Source organism: Passer domesticus, chromosome 7 (genome assembly GCF_036417665.1).
Source record: "Passer domesticus isolate bPasDom1 chromosome 7, bPasDom1.hap1, whole genome shotgun sequence".
Lineage (NCBI taxonomy): Eukaryota > Metazoa > Chordata > Aves > Passeriformes > Passeridae > Passer > Passer domesticus.
This window is the reverse complement of record NC_087480.1, coordinates 43,073,067-43,087,194: the sequence shown is the minus strand read 5'-3', so window position 1 is coordinate 43,087,194 and position 14,128 is coordinate 43,073,067. Positions and strand designations below refer to the sequence as shown.

The 14,128-nt window shown below is 44.9% G+C and overlaps 1 protein-coding gene across 3 annotated transcripts; it reads left to right on the top strand.

Annotated features, from left to right (window-relative positions):
• Positions 1 to 53: 53 nt before the first annotated feature.
• LOC135304989 (pancreatic alpha-amylase) lies at positions 54 to 9,387 on the top strand. 3 transcript variants are annotated; one of them, XM_064428054.1, is made up of 11 exons: positions 54 to 456; positions 3,823 to 4,041; positions 4,641 to 4,787; positions 4,987 to 5,184; positions 6,491 to 6,721; positions 7,113 to 7,246; positions 7,332 to 7,454; positions 7,566 to 7,665; positions 7,857 to 7,978; positions 8,088 to 8,213; positions 8,461 to 9,387. In XM_064428054.1, exons 2-11 carry the CDS (start codon positions 3,871 to 3,873, stop codon positions 8,648 to 8,650), a joined length of 1,542 nt encoding a protein of 513 aa, XP_064284124.1. In that variant the 5' UTR covers positions 54 to 456; positions 3,823 to 3,870; the 3' UTR covers positions 8,651 to 9,387. The 3 variants fall into 3 exon arrangements, with proteins under 3 accessions (XP_064284124.1, XP_064284122.1, XP_064284123.1); XM_064428052.1 differs by having other exon boundaries at positions 424 to 1,934; XM_064428053.1 differs by lacking the exon at positions 54 to 456 and having other exon boundaries at positions 3,270 to 4,041.
• The last annotated feature ends 4,741 nt before the right edge of the window (positions 9,388 to 14,128 follow it).

Genomic DNA, 14,128 nt, shown 5'->3' with positions numbered 1-14,128 from the left:
CAGGTTGATTTTCTAGTCTTCATATTCTCTTACAGTATTATTTTATTGCTAGTATTACTCAAGTTTATTCATGGAGGATTGTTGCTAAGACATTGATCTTTTGTCAGTTCCAAATGCAGACCTGAAATCGCTTCATGAAGAAAAGTCAAAGGTCTTTTTTTTGAAGGAGGAGATTGTAGGAAATACAAGAGAGGACTTGGAAAAGAGCTCTAGCTTTCAAATTCAGTTATATGTCAGACAGCTAAAACTTATCTACACTATTTGCATCTGATATTGGGTTTTGTTTCTTGACTCTGATGTATTGGTTTTGCATGGCCTGGTTTTTGGTAGCCAGGGTACCACAGAGGTGGCTTGTGTGATAAGCTGCCAGAAACTTCCACCATTTCCAGCAGAGGCAATCCCTGATGGCTCTGAAGATGGACATGCTGCTGGCCAAAACTGGGCCAATGAGAGAAGGTGGTAATGCCTCTGTGCTAACATATTTAATAAGAAAATCAAAACAAAGTCACATGGTTTTTCTTCCAGTCAGAAAAGAGGAGGAGGTGAGAACAGACCTTGGGCACACCAAGGTCAGTGCAGAAGCAGGGGGAGGAGGTGCTCCAGGTGCCAGAGCCAAGATTTCTCTGCAGGCCTCATGGTGATGGCCATGGTGAAGCCGCTGTGACCCTGCAGCCCATGGGGATCCATGGGGGATACAGAAATCCACTCACAGCCCAGGGAGGAGGTGCCCATGCTGGAGCAAGTGGATGCCTGGAGGCAGGGATCCAGTGGAAGACCTGGTGGAGAGAGGAGCCCTTGCTTCCAGGCTGGAGCAGCCTGTCTTTGGAGGACTGCACGCCATGAGAAGAGAGACCCAGGTCGCAGCAGTTTTGGGGGGTTGTGTGCCCATGAAAGAGACTCAGCTGCAGCAGATGAGGTTTGGCTGCTGCTCTTGAGAGCGGACCCACACCAGGGCAGTTCATGGAGAAATGTCTTGTGTGGGAGGAACCCCATAGCCTCACAGGGGGAGGACACTCCTCTCCCTGAGCAGCAGAAGAAAATCTTGGTGATGAACTGACCAAAACCCCCCTGCCCTGTCTCCCTGTGCTGTCAGTGGGAAGGAGGAGAACCTGGAGTGAAAGTGTTTTAAGGGCTTATTTTACTTCTCCTTATCCACCTCTGATTCTGTTTGTAATAAACTCCTGAAGTTGAAGCCATTTTGCCCTTAAACATTTTCTTCCCATGCTTATCTCACTCGTGAGCCCTTTGTTATTTTTTTTTTTTCCCTCTCCACTGCCCAGATGTGGCAGGGGAGGGTCAGCAAGCAACTCTCATGGGTGTCTGGTGTTGGGCCAGTGTAAAGCCTTGACAGTTGTTCATACCCTGGTGTGAACTCAGTCTAATTTTGAGAGCAAGACACCTCTGAATGCTGGCAAACTCGTTCATTCTCTTAATGCTGTTAGATTTCCTGTCATCTTTCAATCAGCTTCTACTGCTTTTCCCTTCAGAGGGTCTGTGTGTTATGTTTTGGTGCAGGGATTGAGAGACACAGACCATACTATGCAAGCAAAACCATTTATTACAGTAGTTCACCAGTATTTATAGGTCTCTAAGTTCTGTCCAAAATTTTCCACTCGGACTCCTTTGCTCCTGTTCTGTTAGTAACACAATCTTCTCAGTTATCATTCTTTCACCAGCAATGTCCTTGTTACATTCTTTTGCCAGAGCAGTCAGAGTGACCAGATAGGATGTCTTCACTTTTGTCCTTTCCTTGAGTTTCTCTCTCCTAGGGCCAGGAGGATGACGGCACCACCCAGCTCAGCTTCTGTGGCTTTCTGATCTTTCACATCTCCCCCTTTTTTTGGTTTTTTGACTCTTAAGTAATTTTGACTCTATCATTACAAAAAAGTTACTGGAAATCTGTCATACAACAGTTAAACATGAAGGAACAACATGTAGGTAAACAACTGTTCCGTGACCAAAATAGCAGCAACATGGATTTACTGGAGGTTTTAAACTGCTGCAGATCAAATTCAAGGTTATAGGACTTCGTTAATGACTGTCAGTGAATCATCTCTCCAGTAAACAATCCTGTTAAAATCACAGCTCCCTGAAAATACAAGGTTAATTTTAACAAATGTATTTTAATGCATCCTGCAGGCACTCTAACAGTGTTGTGCCATGGCTTCAGTACTGCGTGCAGGGCTCGGTGCTGCCGTGCAGGAGCTGCTGGGCGGCTCTCGGCAGGCACAGACCGGGGACCCGCAGGTCAGCGCTGCCGCCTGGCCCTGGAGGAGGCGGGAGAGCTCAGACAAGCCAGGGGGGCTTTCAAGCCCAGGGGGTTAATGCCAGCCATGGGGTATTACCCTGGGCAGGGGCAGCTCCGAGGGGGCTCCACCACTGCCAGCAGCACCGCGCACCAAATTGAGGATCGACCCATTCTGTGGATTTGTTCTCAGGGTATGTCTTGGATCTACAACCAGGTTCGTTATCAGTATCTTTCATGTTACTCCTGTTGCAACTGCTTACAGGAGTTTTTTAATGTCAAGGTCTCTTTCATTTAGGAAAGAGGTACAGGGTGTTTAACCCATTATGACAGTGGCTCCAGTTTGGAGAAATTACTGTACTATTTTTAAGTTGCACTGACACTACTGGAACACCTCCCCAATACTCACAATTCCATGGTTTTTCATCCAACAAACGCTGCTGATGTAACTTAATCAGCTGTGCCAGCATCTTGCTTTCCCTCGGATTGTGACTCACAAAGAACGACCCAACTCATCCTTCCTAGGCAGAGGGGGATGTTAAAAACTCCTCTGCAGAGTCCTTGCCTGTTGCTGAGGGGGCACCAGGATTCTTTCCCGGCACCCTCCTGACCTTAAAGAGTTTCTAAAATAGCTCTCCAGAGAGGTACAAAACCAGCTTCGATCTTATCACTTTTCATCACCCATTCATCCCACAGTTCCACTGGGAAAGCCATGCTGGCCTTTAACCCTTTAACATGTGATTCTGACTAGCGTAATATCATTTTAAGAGAATGAGAAGCAGCTGTTTTATTGGGCTTCTCTAAAAGTTTATGTATAAGTTCAAAGACATGTTTTTCTTCTGAAGACATATTCCTGCCCATGTCCCTCACAGCTCACCATCAAAACCTGAGGGGAAGGATGCTGGCTGGCTCCTGCTTCCTTTCTGCAGCAATTCAGTTCTGTGGGGCATTCCCAGAACGGCCAGAAAGGCAAATTGTCGTTCCTCACACGGGACACCATTCCTGGGGATGGAGAGGCACAGACCATGCTATGCAAGCAAAGCTGTTTGTTGCATCAGTTTACCAGTATTTATAGGTCCCTAAATTCTGTCCAAAATTTTCCACTCAGACTTCTTTGCCCCTGTTCCCTTAGTAACACAATCTTCTCAGTTATCATTCTTTCACCAGCAATGTTCTTGTTATATTCTTTTGCCAGAGCTGTCAGAGTGACCAGATAGAATGTCTTAACCTTTGTGCTTACCTTGAGTTTATCTTTCCCAAGGCCAAGAGGATGGTGTCACTAGCCAGTTCAGCTTCTACAGCTGTCTGATTTTCCACATTTTGGAATACTTTTGATAAAGTATCTTTGTTTATGTGATTAGAAAGAGTGCAAGTCTGGATTTGGGTGCACTGCTCGTGGACCACTCAGTTTATGATGACATAATCATTGTGAAAAAGTATTTTATCTTCAGCTGTTGAGTTATTCAGGAGAAAAACCAAACCAAATAATGATATTGAGCTATCTATCTAAATAATAACTGATAGCATTGATCCATGTGAATTTTGACACCTGCTAGAGGAACTTTGCCATCTTGCAGGCACATAAATAGCCGGTGAAGAGACCACAGCCTTACACTGAAGGCACCATGCGAATCCTTCTTCTCCTCCTGGCAGCTGCAGGGCTTTGTTGGGGGCAGTACAACCCCAACACTCTCCCAAAGAGAACTTCCATTGTGCATCTCTTTGAATGGCGCTGGCAGGATATTGCTGAGGAGTGTGAACGCTACTTAGCTCCTAATGGATTTGGCGGAGTTCAGGTGAGTTGTTTCCTGCCAGTAGTAGGAAAACTGCATTGTAATATATGATTCATAAGTTGTTAATATTCAATAATTTGATTAATAATGTCTGAGTTGGAGACAGTCATCTTCCTGAGGGGGGAGAGTAGGAAGTAGTAGCTGCTTTTAGAAGCAACTCTAACTCTGCAGGGCCCTGTAGGAATGATGATGGTGTATGTCTAGCAGATCAGTTACAAAGGAGCATGCTGAAAGGCTTCCCTTGAAAGCTAAGTAGAAGCTAAAGCTCTTTACCTTGTTGTAAAGGAAGTATGGAAGCAGTGAGGATTGGCATTCCTAAGGCTGTTGGTGTTACAGGTGAAAGTAATTCCTGTGGCTTCAGCCCTTCCATGCACATGTCCTGGAAAGCAGGCCAATGCTGGACCCAGGCAACTCACAGGAACAAACCAAAATGCCTTTCTTGCCAGTGTACAAGACAGACATCTCACAGATCTGACCTTCTGCTGTGGGAGAGAGACTGGGCTGGGTACTAACTTTCCTCTGAGGGCAGAGGTCCTGAGCACAGATTTTGCCCTTAAAATGTTGATTTGATTTCTTATCAAAGTACATCATTTCATCTGCAGGTTTCACCTCCCAATGAAAACATTGTCATTACTAACCCGAACAGACCCTGGTGGGAAAGATACCAGCCCATTAGCTACAAGATCTGCTCTCGATCAGGAAATGAGGAGCAATTCAAAGACATGGTGAAGAGATGCAACAATGTTGGAGTAAGTGCCTTGAAAATCTGTCTGATGTGGCAAGAAGTGCTGTATCAGCTGAGGGAAGGTGCTGCTGTCCTCAAAGGAGGTGTAAACTGAGAAGAAACTGAAAGGGAAAATAATCCACTTAAGAGTGATGTGGTAAATCCCTGGCTATCACTTCTTGTGTGCTACAAGACATACTGACATGCACATATTGCTTTTCCAGGTTCGTATCTATGTGGATGCTGTCGTCAACCATATGTGTGGGGCTGCAGGTGGCTCAGGCACACATTCTACCTGTGGAAGCTATTTTAATGCTGGAAACAGAGATTTTCCAGCTGTCCCATACTCTGGCTGGGATTTCAATGATGGCAAATGTCACACTGGAAGTGGAGAAGTTGAAAATTATAATGATATCTATCAGGTAACCTTCTCTGGAAAAATTTTCAGACTTTTTTTTTTTTTACAAATTCTGTTAACTTTTTTTTTTTAACATATTCTGTAACAGTAAAATCAAATGGTGTAGTGCCTCAGAAAACTTGTGCTTAGTCACATGACAAGTGAATGGAGTGGTGACCATAGGTATGTGTGGCCCAAAATACTCTAAGTACTGAGGAATCAAGAACCTAGGTGCAGATGTTTGCTCCTGAAGTGAGCCCAGTGTACTCAGCTCAGCCTGTGAGCTCATTTTTGTGGCTTATAAACTCAGCAGATCATTGTAAGCAGCACCCTTGGAAAATTGAGAGCAGTGCAAGGTGGTGCTGTAGTTACACAATTTACTGGGATTTGTAGTTAGAATATGTAGCAGTTCTTTCTGAAGCTGTCCCTTCAGCCACTTTGCAACAATACATTATAATGTTTCTGCACTTGCACAGGTTCATGTAGGGCTTGCCCTTCATGGGTTCGGGTGGCTTCTGCTGTGGTAATCCCTATAACACATATCCCAAATCCTGGATTGCAAGAAGTTAAAGGTATTTCCATTACAATGTCCACTCCCAGTTCCTTTGGACTAGAGCATCATGTTTAATGTGGCAATGAACTCCTCCCCTTACCCCTGGTTTGAACTTCCCCAGACCCTGCAGTCCCTCAGGTGCCAGCCCAGGCCAGCGCCAGCGCTGGGATCAGAATGTCCCAGGGTGAGGGATCAGCAGCACAGGCTGCAGCTGCAGCCACAGCACAAAGCAGCTGTTAATGAGCCCTAGACTCTAATGCTCAGTGAGGCCAGTGAGCCCCATGGCAAGCACAGGAGCCTGCCAAACAGCAATGACAGCTGTGAATTCCATCTAGCACAATAATCACAGACACTGATTAATCCAAACACTTTGAGTCCTACGTTGGGAACCAAAGAAAACTTGTGGTTAAACTCAGCCAGCAGCTAAACATTACTCGTCCTACTTTCAGTGGGATGGGGCAGAGAACTGGAAGAGGAAAACTGAGAAAACTCATAGATTAAGATGAAGACAGTTTAACAGGTAAAGAGAAAGCCACACACATAAGCAAAGTAAAACAAGAATTTATTCATCACTTCCCGTTGGAAGGCAGGTGTTCAGGTGTCTCCAGGACCGTAGGGCTTTATCATGTGCAACAGTGACTTGTGAAGACAAAAGCCTTTACTTTGGATATCACTCCCTGCCTTCTTCCCAATCCAATACAACCTCATGAACCACCACCCCACCCCTCCTTTGGTGTAATACACAGATATCTTTATTTTTTTCTTTTCTGTTGGACAGGTCCGGGACTGCCGTGTGACCGGCCTTCTGGATCTGGCCCTGGAGAAGGACTATGTGCGCTCAGAGATTGCACAGTACATGAACCATCTCATTGACATTGGTGTAGCAGGATTCCGAATTGATGCTGCCAAGCACATGTGGCCTGGGGACATAAAAGCATTTCTGGACAAGCTGCATGATCTGAACACTCAATGGTTTTCTGCAGGAACTAGACCTTTAATTTACCAGGAGGTAATCTCCACATTTTCTCCTTTATGATTGCCTTTGTCTTTTGTATTTCTTTTGCCTCCTCCTTCAGAGGAACAACAATACATCTTCATCTTCATCCAACTTACTCTAGAAGGAGCTCACAATTTACTTAGAGCAGCCCTGCAGACATAGGTAATTTTGATTCTTAAAGATGCCTCCACAACAGATTGTCAATCAACTTTAGCTTTCCTTTCATCAGTCATGTTTTTGCATGTGTCCCTCATGTCTTATACTGAATTTGTGTTGCTCTACACAGCAAAATACATAATTACTTTCTTCTCATTGTAAACCAAGAGCTGATGTCAAGTTCTGTACATTGCATTGTTGGTCTTTGTGAGACAAAAAGGGATGCAGGTTTTCTTTCCTGTACCAGGTAATTGATTTGGGTGGAGAGCCCATCAAAGGCAGCGAGTACTTTGGAAATGGCCGAGTGACAGAATTCAAATATGGTGCCAAACTGGGAACAGTGCTCCGCAAGTGGGACGGAGAAAAGATGGCCTACTTAAAGTAAGGATGAAGGTGCTGCAACTTATCCAGGATTCGCCGGATCCACCAGTTGACAGGGTAGCTTCAAGTCTGTGTTTTTGTTTAGGAACTGGGGAGAAGGCTGGGGCTTTGTGCCTTCCGACAGAGCCCTGGTCTTTGTGGATAATCACGACAATCAGAGAGGACACGGGGCTGGTGGAGCTTCTATTCTAACCTTCTGGGATGCCAGGTGAGGGATTGCTCTTGTGTGGATGATGCTTCTTGCTTTGGTTCGTTTGTCTGTGTGTTCTGTGGCAGGTTCCTCCTTCCATGTCTCATTCCTTGTTTGTCCACCAAACAGGCTCTATAAAATGGCAGTTGGCTTCATGCTTGCCCATCCTTATGGGCTCACACGTGTGATGTCAAGTTTTCGCTGGCCAAGATATTTTCAAAATGGAAAGGTGAGCTGTTGATGCAGAAGATCCATCCATGGGGATTAAGGGTGAGAGCAGGGCCGGAGAAGTAGTCCAGTGAATTTCAGATTTTTCGAGTGATTTCCCTGTCCCAGGCTGGATGTGAAACTTTGATGCTCCCTCTAAGGGGCTCTCTGCATTTTCAGTCGGGAGATCTAAAGCTGTCTTTTTAATGCCAGGACGTCAATGACTGGTATGGACCCCCAAGTAACGCAGATGGCTCCACAAAGGCCGTCACCATCAACGCGGACACGACCTGTGGCAACGACTGGGTTTGTGAACATCGCTGGCGTCAAATCAGGTAGGGCCCTGGGGAGAAACAAGAAGTAAAAGCAGTTGCTTTTGCTTCCTGCTCCATGTGGCTTTAGAGGTGTTGCAGGTGCAGAGGCAGACATTGCTTGTGTTTCCAGGAACATGGTTATCTTCCGTAACGTGGTGGATGGTGAGCCTTTCTCCAACTGGTGGGACAATGGCAGCAATCAAGTGGCTTTTGGCCGTGGTAACAAAGGCTTCATCATCTTCAATAATGATGACTGGTAAGTCAGTGGCAGGAATAGTGCCAGAGAGAACAACAGCATCCTTCCTCAGCAATCCAACATGAGTTATTTGAGTGCATGCTGGGTCCAGAGAGCTAAAAAGGGAGTGTAGGAGTGGTAGGATCAGAAAACCCAGGCTTTTCAGTGCCCTTCAAATGGGGGAGTAAGATCATGGTCAGAAATCTTACACACCAATTGAAATACCTGTTTTAAAAACAATGCATAAATCGTATTTATTTTCTCATAGGAATATGAATGTCAATGTGCAAACTGGACTGCCTGCTGGTACCTACTGTGATGTTATTTCTGGACAAAAGGAGGACAACAGATGTACTGGAAAGCAGGTGTATGTTTCTGGTGATGGAAAGGCTAATTTCCAGATTAATACCGATGCTGAAGATCCATTCATTGCAATTCATGTTGATGCCAAGTTATAATTTGGGAGAAATAGCCTCCTCTCTTTGGTCTGCTTATTACTGCTTCCCCCATATGTCATTCCCTGCATTTTGACCATGAGTGGCTCTCTACTGAATAATAAATGGCATTCAAATGAAAAAGTAATTTTCTTCTCTTAATGAATTAGATGTAACTTTATCCCCTCATAACTAGTGGCAATGCAGTGGTAGGTTTTAAGGCAATGCAGCACTCCAGTTCCTGTGTAACAAAAACTTTGGAGAGAAAAAAAAAAAAGAATCCAAGCCAGCTGAAATGGCTAAGCTAAAGTGCAGTATTTCCAGAGCTGATCCATACACACACACTTGTGTCCCAGAGCAGCCCCCTTGTGGGCTGTCAGCTATGAGCAGGGCCTATGTACAGAGTTTATCCCTTCCTTATGACAAATCAAGCCTGGGCTCTGGGTCACTGAAGGAAGCTGGGCTGTGCCAATCAGTTATTCCAGCCTGTGGTATCAGTGAAACCAGCAGGTTACCAGGTTCACAGTCAGCTTGTGCTTGGACAAAGCAAAACCTGAGCTCTTGCATAATTTGCCCCAGTGGTTTGAGGCAAGCGAATGCTCCCTGTGCGGGTGCTGAAGGTGTCTGTGAACAGGCATTGCTTCCACCTTGTGCCACTGGCTGAGGCATAGCAAATTCCTGCCTCTGGTGTGTTAGGCACCCTTCTTCTCTAATATCTCAAAGAAATATGCAAACAGAGCACAGCTTTGGCAGCTTTGCCAAATCCCTTGGCAGCTCTGAGAAAATGCTGAGGTAAAAGCAAGTGTGCAGGCCTTGCTCCAAGTCAGAATCTCTGCTAGGCCAAAAGTGCTGAGTGCATCCCATTCTGGAGGGAAAAATGGAAGGAGGTTGCTCCAGTTTGAGGTCAAGGTGCAGTTTGAAGTTTCCTTTCTGTGGTGTTGCTGGTGGATATTGGCTCTCAGTGTGCTCAAGGGCTCCGAGCGTCTGTCAGGGCAGTCAGGCTGTGGGAAGGGTCCCTGGCCCAGCACTGGACCTCCCCTCTGTCTCCCTGCATCTCCTGGATCCCTGCACTCGGCCCCTGCGTCAGTGGAGAGGTGCCAGAGATCTGGGGACTGGTGGCAGGGGCTCATGGCCTTTGCGAACCGGTGATTGTCCCACAGGGGCGGGCCAGGGAGTGCTCATGCCCCTCTGAAATGGACAGGAGCTGTCTTAAGGCCTGCATTCAGCTCTACCCCTCAGAAACCAGGATTCCATCCTCTGTCATTCAGACACGGCCCAACCCCAAATGGAATAATCAGTTCACACGTCAAATTGCAAACCCACCCCCAAGCCCCACAGCTTTTGTGGCAAATTACTGAAATGACACCCACTGATCTGAGGTGTCCATAAATCAACAGGCTGAATATGGAGAAGGTTGTCTGTGCCTGTGAACACATGTGGATCTTACTGCTGATCTCCAAGTTTTCAAAAGAATGTTAGTATTATAAAATGTTTATCTTTATTTTTATCATTTCCATTGCTACTCTTCTATGTGAAGTGATGAGAGTGAGGTCTTCATTTTTTTATACAAGTGTTCGATGAAAAATTAAAATTATGTTATGAAATTATCCAATTTAAGGTATTTGCTGGGACAGAACAGGAAGGCACAACTGATCTTCTGAATTGTAAAATTTTAAAATTTTGTGGCACAATGGAATGTTTAATTTTCTGTTAGAAACAGTGCTCATTTTCATTGGCCATACCATGAATTTAGCTGTGTAATTAATCTCTGATTCTATAAATGCATTGTAAATTTACATTTATGTTAATTTTTTCTCTTTTTTTTCTATTTCTTTTTTTCTTTTTTTCTTTTTTTTTTCATTCAAGAGTCACAGCATCATCTAGTGGTCAAACACGAAAAGGAGAATTCTTGGTGGATTATTTTTTGTATTTTATTCAGACAGAAAAATTAAGAGCATAAAGGAACTGGCTGCTTATGCTCAGGAAAGCAGTTACCTGACCTAAAGCCTTCTTTAAATATTAACTTCTTCTTCTTGCAAAAAGTCATTTTTCCTGAATCAGCCATCATTTTGCAGTCTCAGGTTAGATGTTTGCCTGTGTAGCTGTGGGGGGCTGGCTTGTCTGGATGCCAGGTGCCCACCCCAGCTCCTCTCTGCCTGCCCTCCTGGCAGGGCAGGGCACAGGAAGTGTCACCAAAGGCTCCTGGGCTGAGACACAGACAGGGAACGCCTGTCCTGGGAAAAACAGCGGCAGCTCCACCTTGGGGCCAGCTGGCACCGGCTCTTCTGCAAGGGGAAACTTCCAGCAGCTTCTCACAGGAGCCACCCCTGTAACCCCCTGGCTATGAAAACGCTGCCACACAAAGCACTGGGGCTGTGCAATGGCATGGAATGCAGCCTGGAGCCTCGGTACCACGGACACCATCCCAGCAGGAACAGCCAGGATCCTGCCAGCCTCACCAGGGCCCTCCTGCTGCCTCCTTCTCCTTCTTCTAAAGCACTTTCTTACACCACACTGTTTAGATAATATGAAGACAGTTACTGAACTGCCACCATGAAAATCAGATTTTGCCCAGTTGTACCTCACAGCTGCTCTGGTGGTTTTCTTCTTTACCTCAGTAATCAAAACATTTTGGCCTGAGACCTCCAAGGCTCTTAACAAAAAAACACCTTGCTATGCTTGTGTAGCTCACAAGAAATTAGGCAGGAAAAATATCCTTTGGGAACTGAGTTTGAATAACATCTAATACTGCCTAAAACTCCAATATTTTTGATCTACAGAATTGTTATTGAAGCAATGACCTGGTAATACAGGATGCTGGCCTGCAGGCCAGTAAATACTGTATTGCCATTATTAATAAAGAGCCACGGGCTTTCAAAGCCTCAGGACTGAGGGATGTCAGATTTGTTTTCTTGAACTCACATAGGCTTGCCTGGAGCTCTGTCTTAATTTGTTTAGATGTAGCATCAATTTTCCTTATGAGGTGGCTATGCCAAATTTCATTTACTTTAACCTCTGTGCTGAAAACCAGATTTGATGTAAGCTGTAGTAACAAGTAGTCATTCTGTGGAGAAGGAAATATTTATCACTAATGCAGAAATCCAGGCCTAGCATGACAGCAGAGGCCCTGGAAGCAATGATGTGTATGGTGACATACATTGTGTCTCCATACACAAGAGCAGCTTAGAAGAAGAAGAAACTGGAGTGCTACACAGCATTTGGAACCCACATTTTGATTCTATTCAGGAAAAATAAAAGTAAAGTAAAAGCAGAAAAAGAAAAGTAAAGGAGACTCCACTTAGAGAACCAGTCAAACAGCCCTGGCTGCATAATCTACAGTTCTGCAAGTCACTGTTTGTACAGTTGCAGATCAGACTGTCGTTCTTACCAACTCAATACATTTTAACTGGAATCTGAATTTTTGTCTACATGAAGTTACCACACATTTACAAAAATATAGTCACGTTCAAATGGATAAAAATAGGACAAAAAAAACATCACTAGAAAGTTAGTTAAGGCATGGAAAATCTTGTTTATACAAGCTGTGGAACCTTCACCCTTAGGGCCTTTTGACACCAGGCTGGACAAAGTCCTCTGAATTATGTGGTTGAATTTAAGTATTGACCTTGCTTTGAGTAGGAACTGGACTTGACTTTGACTGGACTTGAGATTGCTGCAAAAGGATCTCCCTCCTGTCCCACCCGAATGAGTCTGTAGTTCTGACTCATGCTGGTACTGCTAAACCACTTGCATTCAATCTCTGCATAAGCAAAGAACTTCTAAGCCATGGATTTCAACACAAAAACATGATGCATTGGTGTTGAGGAGCCCTATTATTCAAAAATCTACAAATTAAACATCTTGGAAAGTAAAAAAGGTAACATATTATTAATATATTTTGACTGTAGACCTGATGGTGAGAGAAAGATAATTTTTTTTTTTTTTTACTTTCTGTGTCTTAGAAAAAACATATGCACATTTTTTAATAGCTTGGTTTGCACGTTGCTTTGTTAAACCTCTGTTCTAGAGGTGTTCAGCTTGAGCAGCCTGGTCTAACAGGGTGAAGAGTCTGTAGAAGGGTTTGTCTGTATATTTGAGGGGGATTTTGTGCTAGGAGGAACAGGTGGGCTGAAGAGCCATGAGATTAGTAATTTCAAGTGAAACAGTTCTTGTCAATTGTTTAGTTAACTAAAGAGTACATAGTTTCCTCAGCCTTCTCTAAGCACCACCGGGAACAGAGATCCTTAGTTCTGAGGGGAAATCATATTTGAAGTTCTATCGTTGTTTTACCATCTGGTGAATGATGTGCACATTAATAATTGGAATGTACTCGAAGGCTACAAGGGAAACAGGAAGGTTTGCTGTGCCTACAAGTTTCACAGATCTGCTGTATAAAAAGTTCTCTGAAGTCATTACCCAGGAGTGAACTACAAGTCAAGCCAATTTAAACAGGATGCAGCAGCACAGCCACCACAGGCTTGCATTTACAATTGTTATCTTCCCATCTGCTACAATTGCACGTTGAGCAGCATGCCCCAGAAAATCTTCTGGACTTTATACAAACCACAAGCCACACACAGAACTGGCTAGGCTGGCCAGTGTTACTTTTAAAGTTTCAACAGCCTCAGAAAAAAAAAAATCACAAACAAAACAGTACTGCTGGCTTATCAAGAGAGAAAATACACTGCTTTATTTGCACACTGTGTCAATTATTCCACCTGCTTTCTACTTCATAGATATTTCCTAGCTTATACTTATGGCAGCAACAAAAATGCAGTAACAGATCCCATTAGAAATTGCTCCAACATTTCTGCTTTTCTCATTGATCCCCTTAGAAGCTCCTTTTTTACCCAACTCCTTCCTAAACTCATTTGGATGGATTTGGATTGTCATCTGATCGACCTAAAGGGACTGCTGTGCCACGTCTTTGCCCAAAGTGTCAGTGTTCAGTCACCAAAGGCGGACAGCCCAGACCCTTGAGGTGCACTGTGCACACAGCGCCATGTCCATCATGACCGCTCAGGAAAACTGAAGGGGCCTTGAGCACTTTATGGACCGGAGGCCTTGCTTTTTCTATGGAGAGGTGTGGGAACACCCCAGCGCAGGGCCAGAGCCTGGGCGGCCCTGTGTGCTCCAGCTGCTCCGAGCCACGGCAAGCGCTGCAGGCCCGGCACCGCGCCTCTGTGCGCCCCACAGCCTGTGGCAACAGTGACACAGGCAGGCACGGCTTTGCCAGCCAGCAAACAGCTAATTCTGCACGGCGAGATTTCATCAGTCAACATCTGAGATTTCCCTCTCTTAAGATCACAGCCGGCATCCTCCAGAACAAGACAGCTTTGGAGCGCCTGTGTGGCTGCTGTGGTGGCTGGCAGCAATCTGTCCATGCTTAGTGCTTACACGCTGATTATCCCCTCACATGTTGTAATTATGGGTTTCCCTTGGCCGGACACAGTGCCAGCCACGCCTCAGTACCTCCCTGTTCATGGGAGGGACTCAGAGACA